At 41.4% G+C, this 18495-nt stretch overlaps 1 protein-coding gene across 1 annotated transcript in view; it reads left to right on the forward strand.

Annotated features, from left to right (window-relative positions):
- Positions 1-18495, forward strand: part of LOC149471958 (dynein axonemal heavy chain 3-like) — a 710466-nt gene that overhangs the window by 417227 nt on the left and 274744 nt on the right. Inside the window, exon 20 of the mRNA XM_089652692.1 lies at positions 12891-13094. Within this exon, the coding sequence (XP_089508818.1) occupies positions 12891-13094 (204 nt within the window). The remainder of the gene's footprint in view (positions 1-12890; positions 13095-18495) is intronic.

Genomic DNA, 18495 nt, shown 5'->3' on the forward strand with positions numbered 1-18495 from the left:
ATCCCTCTTATCAGTTTGGTTGCCCTTCTCTGCACTTTCTCCAGTTCCCCAATGTTCTTTTCATGAATTGATGCCCAAAACTGAACTGCATATTCCAGGTGAGGTCTTACTATAGATTTGTGCAGGGGTAATATGATATCTCTCTCTCTGGAGTCTATACCTCTTTTAATACAAGAGAGGATTTTGCTTGCTTTAGAAACTGCAGCTTGGCATTACATGCCATTATTAAGCTTGTGATCTACCAGAACTCCCAGATCCTTCTCCACCATTGATTCCCCCAGTTGTACTCCCCCTAGTATGTATGATGCATGAATATTCTTAGCCCCCAAGTGCATAACCTTACATTTGTCAATATTAAACATCATTTGCCACATAGTTGCCCAGTTAAACAGTGCATTGAGGTTGGCTTGTAAGCTGGAGACATCCTGTAAGGATGTTATTCCACTGCAAAGCTTGGTGTCATCTGCAAAGACTGAAATGGTATTTTTAATCCCAGACCCTATACCGTTTATAAATATATTAAAAAGTAAGGGTCCCAACACTGAACCTTGAGGTACACCACTAACAACCCTAGACCATTCAGAGTATGAATTATTAACCACTACTCTTTGAATACGATCTTTTAGCCAGTTTTCTATCCATTTATATACTGATTTTTCCAAACCTGTAGACTTTACCGTACACTAGCCGTGTGCGGGGATATGTTTCAAACGCTTTTGCAAAATCCAAGCATACCACGTCCACCACCATCCCTCTGTCCAAGGTTTTGCTTACCTCTTCTTAAAAGGAAATCAGATGTGTTTGACAACTTCTGTCTTTCATGAATCCATGCTGTTTGTTGCTTAAAATATTTTTTCAACTAATCTATGTGGTCTTTTATTAAACTCTCCAGTATCTTCCCAACTATAGATGTTAAACTAACAAGTCTATAAATTACATGGTAAAGGTTTTGATCCCTTTTTAAATATAGGCACCTGTAATAAAAATGCTGGGTACAATAACTAAAAGCAAGTCATATACACTCACACAGGCAACATGTAGTCATGCAGGTACCTTTTATTTAGCATTTGAACCATTACAAATTATACGCATGTGAAAGACCATCTACCAAATGAACACCTGCCCTGGCACATCATAGCATTCACCCGGCACTCCAAGAAATAACAGAATCCAACTGCAATATTATTGCACTGTCAAAACCTCCACTTTTATTATCAAATGATACACAGGAGGATATATCTTATAGTCATCACAATCTGCATAATAACACACACCAATAATAATGTGAGCATTACAGCATGAAAAGGGCACATCATTTGACAGCGTCACAGCATAGAATTAATACATTACCAAAGAAGAATGTTAGAAGCTGGAAGGAACAAATCCCATCAGAACCATACTGCCCAGGGGGTTACAGGGAAGCCGTAGGCACGACCAGTTAATGAGCCCACATAGGCTTGGCAAAAATCCCAGCGTCAGAGCGTCCTCTGGCCACTAAGGGGGGCTTCCTCCTGGTCTTGCATGGACCTCTGCCTTTTAAACCAATTTTCTGGAAGCTGTCCAATAGTGGGCAGGCACCACACCCACCATAGGAGGAGCTAGCAGGAGGGTTCCTTGAGGATAACAGAGTCACATTCAACCATATTCGTTATCTTAAAAGTCACACTTTTGCTTCTTTTCTACCCTAAACTTCAACCCAGCTAAACTTAAGGATTTCTAACTTCTCAAGCAAGTAGACAACTTTAAACAGGTTTTTATCTTCTAATGTGACATACTAGATGTCATAAACACGTTCAATTTCCATAAACAAGTTTTTATCTTGCTCTCAGCAGATTATCTTGTGACTCTGTTCCTTTGGCCTAGAGAAATGACACATCAGTCACCTCTCATGCCCCTGGCATTTGGGCAACAATGCTTTATTGTAAAAATTACCCAAGAAACAAAGGGTCCAAGGTCAACACATTTCATAAGCATTACAGCACCACATTGGCCTCACGCCAATCCAGTGGTCCTATGCCAATCATTGAATAGTCCCTAAAAATTAGAAACCATGGCTTTGAAATGACAAATCTCAATTCTTTAAGGCCCAGGGGGTGTATGCCATTTGAGCCAGCTGCTTTATTCACCTTTATTGTCTAAATATGTCTGGATCATATCAGTTGTGAGCCAATGTGGACTGTGTCAATACCATGCCCATTATGGACAAGAGCTCCCCCATACTCCTTTGTATACACAGAGCTGAAGAAGGTATTTAATAAAATAAATAAAATAAAACGCCTTCTCTTCATCTCTAGTCACTCACTAGATTATTTTGTAAAGGGCCTGCATGCTCAGACCTGACTTTTTACTATTAATATATTTGATGAATTTTTGGGGGTTCTTCCTGCTATCTTTTACAATCTGTCATTCGTTTTCAATTTTCAAAAGTCATGTTGTTCTGACAAGAATTAATCTACCAATTGTTTATTTATTTTTATTTTTGCACATTCACCAAAGGATACTGAATACGTGGGGGATCTTTTTCTTATAAAAAGGATTATGGTATGAGGTTATATATTTGGTTTGCTATGACATATTAAATGTGCTTCAACAGTATTTGATTTTGATTAACACAGTGGAGTGATTGCACAATTTTTTATTTATTTATTTTTAGCTGTGAGTACCAATAGTGCAGGGGGCTTTCTATTTTTATTTTAAAATTTCATTTTTGCCTAGACTTGGGCTTTAAGGGATGGGGGTTGGGGGGGTTGACGACTCTTATACAGAAGCTCAGCTTGCAAGATTGCACTGTCTATGACAACCACAATCTCACAGGACTTCTTTGGGCAGACAGAAAAGTCTTCTGACAATGTGTGCTTTGTGTACCAGTTCAACACCTTGAGAAGGTCTTTGAAACAGCAACATCATGCTGCTTCTGTTCAGAGGTTGATAGGTCCCATAATCTGCTATAACTGGGGAGGTGTTGGTAATTTCTTATGCAGATATCCCAGTCCACTAAAGTAAGAGAGCCAACATTAAAATCCAGCCAGAAAATTCAAAAAGCCCAGGTAAAGCAGCTAACCGGATGCTCAATTATCTCAGCCTGCTCCTATTTCTAAAATAAAACTAAGAAACAGTGGAGGCCTAAATAATGAATTAGGGCCTCACCTGGTGTATTAAAAAGATTGCCAAAATTGCCTTCCTCTACCTTGGTTGTTCCATCATGGGAAAGCAATGCTTACCAACCATCTAAACACCAGCTGAGACATTGTATCACATACCTGTATGCAGAGGGATGACAAGGGTGACCTCTTGCACATTTTCCCTTCAAACACCCCTGAAAGCAGAGACAATGTGTAGAAACTATGATTAGGAACTTGGGAGCACTGGTATCTGACAAGCAGATGTACAGCTGTTGGTGCACTATGGAAATGCTAAGTTCAGTTGAAGGTGGAGTCAGGTGTCAAACCTGGTCAGGTGATGGCCAAGTGGAAGAACATCAGGTCTTGAGCAGAATAAGAGTTAAGAACATGCAGAAGTCAGTAACAATCGGGCAGCAAGGTACAGACTCATTAGGCAAAAGTGTAGACAGTAGCTCAAGCTGAGATCGGTAGCAGAGTTGCACAGCAAACATGAATGAACAGACGAGGATAATCTGAGAGCAAGGACAGAGAGGAAGCTAGGTTAGTAACAGGATTACGATGCATATCAGGAACTCAGTAACAGGAACAAGATGGAAGACCATTCAGCAAAGGACTAGTGCAAAATTAATTTTTAAATAGGCCTCTTGGCAGCAGTGGACATGTGCGTGTGTGCATGCTCATATGTGTGAGCAATAATTTATGTAACTTTTGTCTTCTATGCTCATAGTAATGTGCACACCTATGCTTATGTGCACGCACATTGGCCATACAGCATGTCTTAGCCTGATGGCTGGCAACATGTTCCTGACACGTCATGGAAAGTACCATCAAAGTAAGGTGAGGGTTCAGCCTCACACCACTTAGTCAGCAAACCCAGATTCTTCAAGCAAATTTCTGCATAAGCTGGTAGGTCATTTTCCTATACTACCTGTCCCAGTTGAAGGCATCTGTACAAAGATTCTCTTTGACTTTTATGACAAACATCTTCAGCTGGAAAATCTAGAAAACTAGGGTATCAGACCTGAGAAATTCCTATATGATGGTGTCACCCATTAAAGCTTGTGTTTTACCCCCTTCAGGAACCTTCAACACAATTGCCATGATGTGTCCTTGAACCCCTTGGGTCTATCGAGAGTTATTTTTTAAGGGGGTGAATACAGACCTGGAAAGGTGACTCCTAACCCCCCTCATCCCAGAGAGTGACTCTGCATTGGAGAATGTGAAGCCCATGCTGCAGTTGGTGTACTAACACTTGGTTTTAGAGCAGAGTTGGGCCCTGACATACTTGTAACTGATCTGTAGGGCAAGAAGGAGTAAAAATAAAGCTGATTATCAAATTAGTCTGATGGAAACATTGTGATAGGCCTGAGGGAAGATCCCACTGACCCCTCTAAGATGTTACAGATCCAAATGCTGCTAGGGCAGGTGAATATAGCCACCCCTATCTCACCATCTGTTTTGGTGGGGGTAGCCAAAAGGTGTGTTTCCAGAAGAGTAGTTCTACCCAATGAATACTGCAATCTCACTTGAACAGATAAGATAGGTTCCAAACTTTACCTCTTCTGAAGAGGTAAAGATTGGAACTGTCCTGTAAGAATGAGTTATGACATATAGTGTTCCAAGAGCATCCAGCATTATGCTCATTTAAAAGAGGATAAAACCAAAGAGTAATCTTAGTGGAATCCATTAGGAGACTTAGAGGACTCAAGGAAACAGCTGGCAGAGCTAAAGCGGACAGGGATTATTATTATTTTGTGTGTTTGGCTAGGGTCAGTGTTACTACTGGTAGCATGAGGCAATACCTGGACCCAACAGAGGTTGCACAGGCAGTCCAACTCCTCCAGGATGGCCCATCAATACGTGCCATTGCCAGAAGGTTTGTTGTGTCTCCCACCACAGTCTCAAGAGCATGGAGGAGCTTCCAGGAGACAGGCAGTTACTCTAGGAGAGCTGGATAGGGCCGTAGAAGGTCCTTAACCCATCAGTAGAACCGGTATCTGCTCCTTTGTGCAAGGGGGAACAGGATGAGCACTGCCAGAGCCCTACAAAATGACTCCCAGCAGGCCACTGGTGTGAATGTCTCTGACCAAACAATCAGAAACAGACTTCATGAGGGTGGCTTGAGGGCCCGACATCCCCTAGTGGGCCCTGTGCTCACTGCATGGCACCATAGACATCAATTGGTATTTGCCATTGAACACCAGAATTGGCAGTCCTGGTGCCCTGTGCTTTTCACAGATGAGAGCAGGTTCACCCTGAGCACATGTGACAAACGTGAAAGGGTCTGTAGAAGCCATGGAGAATGTTATGCTGCCTGTAACATCATTCAGTATGATTGTTTTGGTGGTGAGTCAGTGATGGTCTGGGGAGGCATATCCATGGAGGGATGCACAGACCTTTACAGGCTAGACAATGGCACCCTGACTGCCATTAAGTATCGGATGAAATCCTTGGACCCATTGTCAGACCTTGCACTGGTGCAGTGGGTCCTGGGTTCCTCGTGGTGCATGACAATGCCTGGCCTCATGTGGCGAGAGTATGCAGGGAGTTCCTGGGGGATGAAGGAATTGATACCATTGAATGGCCCACACTCGCCTGACCAAAATCCAATAGAACACCTCTGGGATATCATGTTTTGGCCCAACCTACGCTGGCAGGTTGCACCTCAGACTGTCCAGCAGCTCCATGATGCCCTGCTCCAGATCTGGGAGGAAACACCCCAGAACACCATTTGTCTTCTCATTAGGAGGATGCCCCAACATTGTCAGGCATGAATACAAGCATGTGGGGGCCATACAAACTACTGAATACCATTTTGAGTTGCTGCAATGAAATTTCAGCAAAATGGACTAGCCTGCTGCATCATTTTTTCACTTTGATTTCCGTTCCTAACACATTACCCAATCCATATTAGTATACATATCCAGCATAATATTTTTCCCCATTGAGATCTGATGTGTTTTCAGTGTTCCTTTAATTTTTTTTAACATTGTATTACTGGTTGAAAGTACCACACTTTGCTGATCTGCTCTCCAGTGATCTGTTGCTCCAAAGATATGCTATTCCTGATACCTGCAGATATTGCAGCGATATTGTAAGGTGTCAGAGAAAATCAAGTGGTGATGGTACAAACTCCTGTGGACTAGCCACAACAACTGTCAATTTTGTTGGTCTGCTCAAAGACAATTCCATGAATAACAAGTTCTGTTACCCGTGTAACTGTCTACTGAGAGATAAAAGTAACCCTCAACAACCAACCCTCAAGTAACCCTCAACAAACAGCTCAACAACACACTTGTAAGAGACTTTCCTATAGAGTGGGAGACCTCTGTGTCAAAGCCTAGAGGACCATATGTTAAGTGTAGGAATGAATGTTATACATTTGCAACATCACCTTAGCCAAGACTATTTCTTACATTGGGATATTTCCAGGCCACACAATTACCCCTAGACTACATACTGAAGCACTCAGCAGTCTCTCTTAGCAGGAGTGCCAGAGACGCAATCTTATCCTCAGCAAACACAGACCAGCATTCACATATTGGTCTCATTGATCATCTCAGGGGATTTCATACACCATCCTTCTGAAGTCCACTGCATTCTAATGCTTCCCATGTGCAATAGGGTTGAGCTAAACACACCTGGCTATGGTTTGAGGAGGTTTGGCCAAAGTTATAAAAAGTTTGGGATGCTGAATGGTAACCATGTTGAGATCAAAGGGAGCTGAATCTGTCAAATCAATTTTCTCCATCTTTAAGACTAATAGCCAAAGGATTGGCAAAATAAGTGCAAGGAGGCTGGGCACTGCTCCAAGGTACATTTGGCAATGCAAAAACAAATGTTAAAATGTAATTTTGCAGGGAGCAGTGAATTTAATAGTGCTTAATGTGCAATGTTAAAAATATATTATTCTAAAAAGATAAAAAAAAACAGTTTGGCAGGTCCTAAACCTGCCCGTGAAGTAGCACATCTCTAGCATATAAAATACTGTACAAACCCCTGTGCTGTTATCTTCACTGCTTTGAGAGCTGCTAACACTATGTTGTGCTTCACACAATACAGATAAATGATTATCTAAATAAGTGCAGTACTACCTCTACTCCAACATAAAAAAGCGATGAATACATATAATCCCTAAAAAGTCATAGGAATCATACCACATGTGCATTGCAGGCTGTGGTATCTAACAGCTGTTCCAAGATACATGTAAACTGAAGGTTATATGCTTCGGCTGCACTTGTGAGTGGTTTTTATTTTATTTTGACCTTAAATAAACATATAGAGAGAGCACTATGGATTGCTTTATTCTTTTTACATGAATGGCACTGTAAAAAATACTCTGTGGAATATTGAAGCAAAGTGGTTACAAAGGATGTTTATGTGCTGATGACCTCCTATGATTTAGAGGTCTATTGTCTGAAGTGAGAGGACTTCCAAAAGGCACGTGGTATGGAGTGAAGGGCACCTATGGAGGAAAAGTGTTTTGTATCTACAGAAGAGGATTAACATGTACTGGATTGGTAGGGGAGCACCAACTTTTGGATTATATTGCACACAGTTTTCTGGGTTTCTTTATGTGACCTTTCAATTTGTCTGAAAAAATTACTAATTGCTAGTATAATTTTCAATATATTGGTTATTCTATTTACTTTTCACATATTGTTGATAGAAAAGTAGGGATTATACAGTATGTATACATGTTTTTGCACATGTGGCATGATTTCTAGAAATATTTAGGGATTTTATGTATTTATAATTTTTTTTTATGTTGGAGTGAACGGAGCGCCAAACTTATTTAGATACATATACATCTCTAGCATAGACAAAAAACGAAGTATAGCAAATGAGTCATTTAGAAAGGAAAAAAACCTATTTAAATGCTGTTAATTCAAATCTCATTGCAAGATTCCTTTATTTTGTTGTGTAAATAATGCAATGGTGAGCCCACAAAATACAGTTAGGTCCATATATATATTTGGTCACAGGAACAATTTTCATACTTTTGGCTCTGTATGCCACCAGAATAAATTTAAACAAAACAATCCAAATGAATTTGAAGTGCAGACTTTCAGCTTTAATTCAAGGGGTTGAACAGAAATATCAAGTACAAATCTTAGGAACTGCAATAATTTGTATACACAGTCCCTCCATTTTCAGGGGCTCAAATGTAATTGGACAAATTAATATAATCATAAATAAAATGTTAATTTTTTATATTTTGTTGAGACTCCTTTATTGGCAATGACTGCCTGAGGTCTGGAACCCATGGACATTGCCAAAAACTGGGATTCCTCCTTTCTGATGCTTTGCCAGGCTCTAACTGCAGCTGTCTTCAGTTGTTCTTTGTTTGTGGGTCTTTCTGCCTTTAGTTTTGCCCTCAGCAAGTGAAATGCATGCTCAATTGGGTTGAGATCAGGTGACTGACTTGGCCATTGCAGAATATGCCACTTTTTTCCTTCAAAATGTCCTGGGTTGCTTTTGCAGTGTGTTTTGGATCATTGTCAATCTGTACTGTGAAGCGCTGTCCAATCAAGTTTGCTGCATTTGACTGAATCTGGGCTGACTGTATATCTCTAAACACTGCAGAATTCATCCGACTGCTTCTGTCACATCATCAGTAAACACCAATGACCCAGTGCCACTGGAAGCCATGCGTTACCATGCCATCACACTGATTCCACCATGTTTTACAGATGACGTTGTGTGCTTTGGATCATGAGCTGTTCCAAGCTTTCTCCACACTTTTTTCTTCCTGTCATTCTGGTACAGATTAATCTTAGTTTCATCCGTCCAAAGAATGCTTTTCCAGAACTGGTCTGACTTTTTTAGATTTTTTTAGCAAAGTCTAATCTGGCTTTTCTATTCTTCAGGCTTATGAATTCTTATTATTATTATACAGTATTTATAAAGCACCAATAGTTCGCTCAGCGGTTTGCAACTTGTGGTGAACCCTCTGTATTTGCTTTGTGCAATCTTCTCTTGATTGTAGACTTTGACAATGATAATCCCACCTCATGGAGAGTGTCCTTCACTTGTCTGGATGTTGTGAATGGGTTTTTCTTTACCATAGAGAAGATCCTGCGATCATCCACCACTGTTGTCTTCCATGAACATCCATACCTTTTTATGTTGCGGAGCTCACCAGTGCATTATTCTTTCCTCAGAATGTACCAAACTGTTGATTTGGCCACTCCTAATGTTGCTGCTATCTCTCTGATGGATTTGTTTCATTTTTGAAGCCTTACAATGGCCTGTTTCACTTGCATGGACAGATCCTTTGAATGCATGATGTAGGTTCACAGCAATAGATTCCAAATGCAAATACCACACTTAGAAACAACTCCAGACCTTTTACCTGCTTAATTGATGAAGAAATAGTGAAGGAGTAGCCCACACCTGGCCATGAAACAGCTTTTGATTCAATTGTCCAATTACTTTTAGTCCCTTGAAAAAGGGGGGATGGCTACTCTTAAGAGCTGTATTTCCTAAACCTTTTCTCCATTTTGGATGTACATACCCTCAAATTAAACCTGAGAGTGTGCACTTTCAGCCCATATCCATTATATAACTATAGCTAACTAAAACTAAAATTGTGCCTGTGTCCAAATATATATGGACCTAACTGCACATACCAGACCCTTATCAAGGAGGATCTGGTATGTATTTTGTGGGGTCACCATTGCATTTTTTTCAAAACATAGGAAGATTGCAGGAAAAAGTGAATCAGCTTTTTTTCCATGTCAATTTTGCTATACATGTATAAAAAAGACATAGGGTTCCCCCAAAATCAATACTAGATCCTTAGAAGCTAGTGAGGATTTTAAAGAGAAACCCTGCACAAAAAAAACAAAAAATATAACATGGGGTCAAAATATATACAGTACATGACCCTTGCATCTAAGCACACCATTGATCTTTAAATAAAGTCCAAAAGATTTATTCAAAGGGATCACATCACAGTAGAAGGGTGCAACGTTACGGGGCCGCACAGCACCCCTTCGTCAGGCATGTGATCCTTGTATCTAGTACAGCTTCTAAGGTAGGACCCAACAAAAACCCCTGAGATAAGATGCTCCCTGCCCTATCTGCTGAGAAACATTGACTGAAGCCTTGTAAATATCTGTAATATGCAAATACATTAAGAATTATGAAATGCAGATCATAATATATTTTCCATCAGATCAAAAGCTCATTGTAACAACTTCAATGTTATGCAATGACTTATGCATATTGTGCTATCTAACAGTCCTTTTCAACAGTAGATTCTCAAGCAGCATGTAATCCTTTGGGAAATGTTTTCCCCCCAGGATGCGATAACTTCATCAACCAGTCACACAGCAGACACGTTTTTCTGACATCACAAAAGATATTTTTTTGAATTGTGTGTATTGTACATTCTGTGGCAAAATAGTGCATTTTTTAGATCAAATCAGAAACATTAGAGGCATTCATTAAAATAACTAATTGATTTAAACATTTACACAAGTAACACACTTTTTCAAATATACAGATGCAATGGGGTTCTCCTGTTGGTTTCTCACCAGAAATTTAGAAGTATGGTAGATGTTCCATAGCTTCATAGCTCCATAGAATTGCTTCAGGTGGGTTACAGACCAAATGGGGAAAAAAAAACAATGCTGACTACCCTAATGACTACGCTAAACCATATTAAGATAATGACATTACAGCCTGAAGAAAACATAATCATAGTCATAATATCATAGGTAATGTAGGATATGTGTGTAGCCCCTCTCTCCTAAACTGGGGCTACTATGCAAATCTAGTTTTTTGCTGGCTGAAGTTCAGACTGATGAAATTGTTCTTTATCTGGCTTTCCCCTAATCTCAGCAGGGTTGTACATTTTTCACTGTCATTTCCCAGGTCATAGTTTGAGATTGCACAACTAGCCTGAGTTATGAATATTTACATTTCTTCCAGACAGCCCAGTAGAAGGTTCTATGGCCACTGGTGCATTCTGGGAGAGGATATATATATTTGGGGCGGGCCATGTGCTAGCTTTCTTGCATCAGGCCAAGGCCTGAGTAGGCACTGATGGACAGAGCTCCATGCTAGGCCCAGAAGCCTGTCTACCTGCTTTGAAATAATCCTGTGGCTGTCCTGCCCGGCTTGGAGGAAGCAGACCCAAGGTGGGAAGATCCAGGGTAAGCTACTTGCAGGAAAGAGCCAGGATGAAGGCTTGTCTCTCAGAAGGGCCTGGTGACTCACTTAGATAATGCACTAGTCTCTGAAAACATGCTTGCAGTGTTGCTGGATTGGCTTAAACTTTCTGACACTGTGAAGTTGGACTATATTCTGGAATCCAAGGAGTCTGTAAGTGATCTGCGTGACATTGAAAACCCCTAACCTTCCACTCCCACTCCTTTCAAGTTTAACATTAAAGCTTTGAAAATGACCTAAAGTGACTGGTGCTCAATTTCAGTTCTAATCTCCCCTTTCTAGACCTGGGGTAAATGCTAGCTCTCTCCCTGTCCTTTGGAGGTACTATCCTATCTTCAGGGGAATCAGGGTGCTACATTTTGTCACTTTAGTCAAAATCGTTCATTCAGTTTTAAATGGCTGGGGGGGGGGAGTAGAACGTTTGTTAGCTATACTTCCTAACAGGTACACAGAGAGATTTTAACACTTCTCTATTCTACTAATAAAAAGAATGGAATGTATTTTTGTTTCACCACTGACAAGATTCTTTCATTCCTTCACTGATCAAACAAATGGTAGGATAAACAAATATGAAGACAGCAATCAGACTGACTGAGTATCTAAAACTTCTCTGCTCTATCCAGATATAAAGAAAAAAATGGTTGGAGTTCCACTCTAAATATAGTAAATGATCATTAGATCATAGCAGGCTAAAGGGCAGTTTTAAAATACACGTATACCGGAGAATCTGCTGTGGTCCGCATTGCAAGCCAGTTGAAAAGTGACATCAAATTTCCAAGCCCACCTATGGGGGACACCATATTTAATGGTGATCATTTCTATCTGTGTGGTATGAGCTTTCTCCTCTTCGCATTTCTTAGCCATTCTGCTGTTTATTGTTTCCTAGAGCAAAATAAGTTCAAATATAAACATATTTTTCTGCTTTGCCTCCACAACTTTTACCATTTTAGAAAGGGTAATAGGTTCATCTCTGTTATTTTCTGTTAGAAAAAAAACCTTGGTAAATTCTAATTGTATTTATCTATTTTATTCCAACTGTTGTCATTGCATTATTGCAGCTCTTTCATCGGATTGTGCTGACCTTCCGCTCATTAACATTACTCCCACAGCAAGAGTCTATATTGGTACTTTAAAACCAAACGACCTCTACAGGAATAAAGCAAAGGCCACCAGCAATGCTCTGTTCAAGGGGAATCGATAAAGCAAACAGCTGACAAATCTCTCATATTAAGCACTTTGACAGCTAGCAGCTCTCTGCAGATATTCAAGTCATGGTTATATAACCTATTTTAATATAGAGAATTTTCTGTTTTTTTGTTTTTCTGCCCAAGATTCAGCTGGAATACCAAACAGAAAAGTTACAGGACCCGAATAAAGTGAATACATAATGTAAAGCCCTGCAATTTCTTATTAGGTTAACAGATCTGTCACTCAGATTCCCAAGGTGTCTTGGCTGTATCTTCGAAACCGCATCACATTATGGTTGACAGCATTTCCCTGAACTAATTCAGCCATTCTTTGTTTATTTACCCGGGCTGATTGCATTTTGTTTTCCTCTCACCTTTAAAATGTCTTTTTTTATTTTCTTAGTTCGGGACACCCGTCCTGATAGAAAATCTCACCGAAGAGCTTGATCCAATCTTGGAGCCCGTGCTACTGAGACAGACGTTTAAACAGAATGGAGTGGAATACATCCGACTTGGGGAAGCTGTTATTCATTACAGCAGGGATTTTAAACTCTATATGACCACCCGCCTTCGAAATCCTCATTACCTTCCTGAAGTGTCTGTCAAAGTATGTTTTCCTACTGATATCCACTGAACAAGGAAATTATAGGAATTAGTACAATTGGTAGAAATGCAAATACATTGGAGATAATGAATGAAGTGCTGTGAAGTTATAATTGGACTGTGGAATTGTTTTCCAATTTCTAATGGTATTATTCTCATATTTATGTAGATGTCAAAATAATACAGCTGTGCAATTGTAAAGACAGGATGTGACTGGAGTTTTTTTCTAATTAGATTTCAGAGCTTGTTGCACTAAGTATTGCTTTTTCACAGCTAGCTCTTTATTTTAGCAGATAATACAGTGAATCATGATCATTTACCAAAAACTACATATTTTTTGTCCTTTACAGAAAGTCTTTTAAAGCTGCTATTGAAATAAAAGGAAATTCACAATATTATGAAAATAAATACTGAAATTACACAAATGGCTGAATAGTAATCCTAACAAAATGATATAGGATGTCAGAGAGTGCAACAGAAATTATTAGAATAAAGAGAACAAAAACTGCTGAAAGTATTACATTCATTGCATTCTAGATTTTAAAATGTAAACTGAATTAACCTCCACAGTAAAATGCCCTGTTCACCAGATTTACTAATCCACGGCCACACTGGAGCAAACAATACTAATGTTTGGTAAACTGTCATTGTAAAGAGGAACAACATTTGTTCATTCCCATTAATTTAGGGGACATTGGGTGAGATTTACTAAAACGGGTGCACACAGAATCTGGTGCAGGTCTGCACAGTAACCAATCAGCTTCTGACTTCAGCTTGTTCAATTAACCACTTGCCCTCCAGAGGATTTACCCCCCTTCGTGACCAGACCAGACCATTTTTTGCGATACGGCGCTGTATTACTTTAATTGATAATTGCGCGGTCATGCAACGCTGTACATAAATTAAATTCGTGTCCTTTTTCCCCCAAAATAGAGCTTTCTTTCGGAAGTATTTGATCACCCGTGCGGTTTTTATTTTTTGCGCTATAAACAAAAAAAAGACCAACAATTTTGAAAAAAAAAAACTGTATTTTTTACTTTTTGCTATAAAACATATCCAGTAAAAAAATTAAAAAAAATTTAATTTCTGCATAAATTTAGGCCAGAATGTATTCTGCTACATGTTTTTCCTAAAAAAATCCCAATACATGTAAATTAATTGGTTTACATGAACGTTATAGCATCTACAAATGGCGGTATATATACTGACATTTTTTCTAATACTAGATCAGCAACCTATAGCGGGACTGCGGAGGGAATTCTGATACTGGGTGGGAAGTGGGAACTAACTGCCACTGACATCCCAAAGACACTAATACAGTGATCAGTGCTAATAAAAAGCAGTGACACTGTACTAATAACACTGGGCAGGAAGGGGATAATGTCTGGGGTGATCAAAGGGTTAACAGTGTGCTGCTTTACATAATGTGCTGTGTGTGTTTTACTAGAGAGACACGCTGCTGTGTATTTCTCTGCTGTGCAGCAGCATGTCCTTGCTGGCAGGAGAGAGACCTGTGTTGTTTACACACAGATCTCTCCCCTGTCAGTTCTACATGCGATCGCCGGATGCCGGTTGTGAAATATTCAGCTGGGACCCGGTGATTGACATGCCTAGCCGCCAATGGTGGCACAGGTAAGGCGGTGCGTGCACGCACGCCGCCTACCCAGTTTTGTTAATCACCTATATATACGTGATTTTTGGGCGCCCTGCCGCCCTGTAGCAGTAGTTCTACTATAGGGTGGCAGGCAAGCAGTTAAGCTTTGACAATAAAAACTAGAATCTGACTGGTTACTATGCACAGCTGCACCAGACTGTGTGCACCACTTTCAATAAACCTCCCCATGCATATTATGCAAATTTGTTCATTCAAATAACTATGAAAAGCGTTGCAGATTTCTGCATTGCCATCATTGGCGTAGGTTGAGAGAGCTGTTGGGGCGGCACATGGCCAGCTACACATTTTGTTGCTAATTCTTAATAATACATTCTCATGGATCTGAATTGCAGACCTGCCCACCAGTACAATTGGGCTGAGTCTTCATTGTTGTTGCTTTTTGCAGCTTGTATAGTTTGTTGGGGAATACTGTGTACCTACAATTCACCTAATCTGAGTCTGCACATCTAAAACCAAACTGGTAACAAGACAGAGTTCCACGCGCTTCTATTTGATGACTCCGGTTGCTCTGATACAGTGAGGGTAAATTGTCTTTTACCATCTCTCTGGCCCTAACCTCAGCATACTTTGTGTGGCAATAACCTTCGATCTTATTAGTGTGATAGTAAGGCTACCCAGTGCAGTGGGGTAATAGGGTGCTGGTCGCATAACCAGCTGGGGCAAAATTGTAATTCTTGCCCTACACTGAACAAAAACTGCACTGACTGCAGACTATAAGAACCAGTCTTGGCTTTATGGCCCTGTTCTGTAGTGGGAACATGACAAGGAAACTGTTGCTATTGATGGCAAATTGTATCTGTTACCACCAAAATAAAAAGCTTAAAAGTACTGAAGATAATAGTAATTAGAAATATTCCCCTGCAAAGTGAACAGCTTATTTTCCTCTTGTAAACCAACCCCCTTATCTCAACAGTTCTTAAGCAGGGAGGCAAAAAGCTGGCCATACACAGAGCAAATTTCAGCCTGTTCCTGATAAACCAAGTGAAATATAAGCCATGGGTGGCCCTATCAACACACTCCTGCCTGACATCCTTCAATTTGAAAATCAAGGGAGCTGAGTGGAAAATTGTCAGCTGAACAGCGGCTGCATCCAACCAGATGCAGCCACTGTTTGGGTATTCTGACAGCTGCGGCTGCCAGCTGTAAGAACACAATAGCTGTCAGGGGAGATTCCCTCATGCACACTGTTTAGAGCATATGGGGGAATCGATAGTATGATCAAGAGGCATAACTAGAACCTTCAGTTCAAGAAACCATGAAGAACCCCCCTGTTAATGTCCCCCGGCCCTTTTCATCTGTCCTGGGCCCCATGCCACTGGCCCTTCTCATTGATTCCAGGGCCCTTTACTCCCATTGCAGGGGACCTTTATTATGGTCCCGCAGTGGAACCCTTTTCACGTGTCTGCAGCGGGCCCCTTTCCTGCATAGCTGCCAACCTTTCCAAAAGATGTTCAGGGACACCTTTTTTTGCTATGAGTTCTTTCAGCCATTGTAGGTGGATAATGTATCTAAATTAGGCATTTAAAATGAGTGTGGTTATACAAGAGCCACCTAATGCCGTACCCCTTTGCACATCTCTACACCCCCTGGAATGCCTCTGCCATCTGCATGCCATCTCTATAACCCTCACACATCTCTGTACCTCACAGAAAACCCCTGTACCCCTAGTACACCTCCATACCCCCTTGCACATCATTTCATGCCCTACACACACCTCCCAGCATCCTTCATCCCCCCCAGCACTGCATCCCCCACACACCTGTGTACCTCCTTGAAATCTCTTTATTCCCCAGAATGCCTTCATACACCCAGCAAGCCTTTGTACCCCCAGAACACCTCCACACCCCCCCCCCCACACACACACCTCTGCACCTCACAGCATCCTCTGTATTCCTCAGCACAGCTTAATATCCCATAACATGTCTTCATAACTCCTGACATGCCTCTGCACCCCTCAACATCCCCCTGCACATCTATGTACTCCGCCATACATCTCTGCATCCGCCACACCTCTGTACACACACACACACACACACACACACACACACACACACACACATCTCTGCACCGCCCAGCATCCTCTGTATACCTGAAGTACACCTTTGTACACCTCAGCAAGCCTTTATAACCACCAGCACACTTTTGTACCCCCCAGCACATTTTTGTATTCCACTGCATACCTTTGCACCCACCACAACTGTACTAACTTGCACATCTCTGCACCTCCAACCCCCTCCCCCCAGCACACCTTCGACCCACAGCACATCTCTGTACCCCCCCTTCCTTCCCAACACATACAACAGTGTACTTTCAGTACCCTGGTCACCCCATCCCCGTTCACCTCTGCTGCACATATTGATCGGCAGCTCTGTAGTGCCCAGCAGCTCCCTCTACTCTACTTCCAGCAGTTCATTATGCAGTGGAGGGGGGGGTGATCCTCTGCTTCGTGGTGCCCCACAGTATCTCCCTCTGCTCCCTGGACAGCAGTTCGTTATGCAGTGGAGGAGGGGAGGGTGCGATCGGCAGCTCCATTGTGCCCAAGGCATCTCCCTCTGCTCTCTGGCCAGCAGTTTAGCTATACAGCGGAGAGGGGAGGGGCCTTTGACCCAGGCAAGCACCAACTTCGGTACACAAGTGAGCCACTTACCGGTGGTGAGTTTTCAGGTCAAAGGCCCTGCCCCTCTAGCTAAATTGATGACCGGAGAGCAAAGAAATATGCCGTGGGCACCACGGAGCTGCCAATCGCCCCCTCCACTTCAAAATGACCTTTTGGATGGAGTTGCAGGCGGAGATGCCATCCTGTTCCCCCCCCCACCCCACGGTGGCAGAACGCCAGGGCCCGGTCGCAACTACAACCTTTGCAACCCTGGTAATTCCACCACTGATATAGTCTAACAGTGTCCAGTCTAGTCCAGTGGCCAGCTTTACTGCAGTGGATTACAATCTCCTTCGCATAGCAAAACAAATCTTTACACTAAACAGGAAGAAATATATAAAAGAATAAGAATGTAAAAATATGAGATATAGGTTGAAGCTTATGTTAACGATTAACTCTAGGCATATATAAAAGGCACAATTTAAAGTGATTGTAAAGGAATTTTTTTTTCAGATAACAAACATCTCTATACTTACCTGCTTTGTGCAATGGAATTCTCCTTTCTGTCCAGTGCCCCCGTTGGAAACTGCTTTCCATGGGGGCACTTGTGTGAGCACGCTCCTCCTGAGCATTAACACAGACAGCAGGACTCTATCCCACACTCCTCTCCCTCATCACTTTGATTTGGCTTTGATTGACAGTACCAAGAGCAAATGGCTCCTGGTGCCCAAGCAAAGCCAGTGAGACATGGAATTGAGGGATGAGAAGAGCTGCAGACGTTCAGAATGCTGGATTGAATGAATGAGGGCTCACGTAAGTAAAAGGAGGGTGGGGAGCCAAAAGTGATGCCTAAATATGTTTTGCCTTAATGCAAGTTTAACCTTAATGCACTTTAATTTAGCTCAGTAATGATCTTTTAAATATAAGCATCTGAATTTGACTTGCTATCAGCCTCTTGTGCAGCTTGGACAGCATAGCTTAAAGAGAGGGGTGTGGAAGAAGCAGAATGGGGAGAGGGGGGCAATACAAGGAGCAAACTAGTAGGACAACATAACAGGCTAACAGATAAATGAACGTATCAGGGTTCTGCTTTTCCTTTTATTATCCAGTCACATGGTAGACTTGAGGAGGAAT

This window comes from Staurois parvus, unplaced genomic scaffold (assembly GCF_062004578.1).
Source record: "Staurois parvus isolate SC_StPar_1 unplaced genomic scaffold, SC_StPar_1.0 ptg000025l, whole genome shotgun sequence".
Lineage (NCBI taxonomy): Eukaryota > Metazoa > Chordata > Amphibia > Anura > Ranidae > Staurois > Staurois parvus.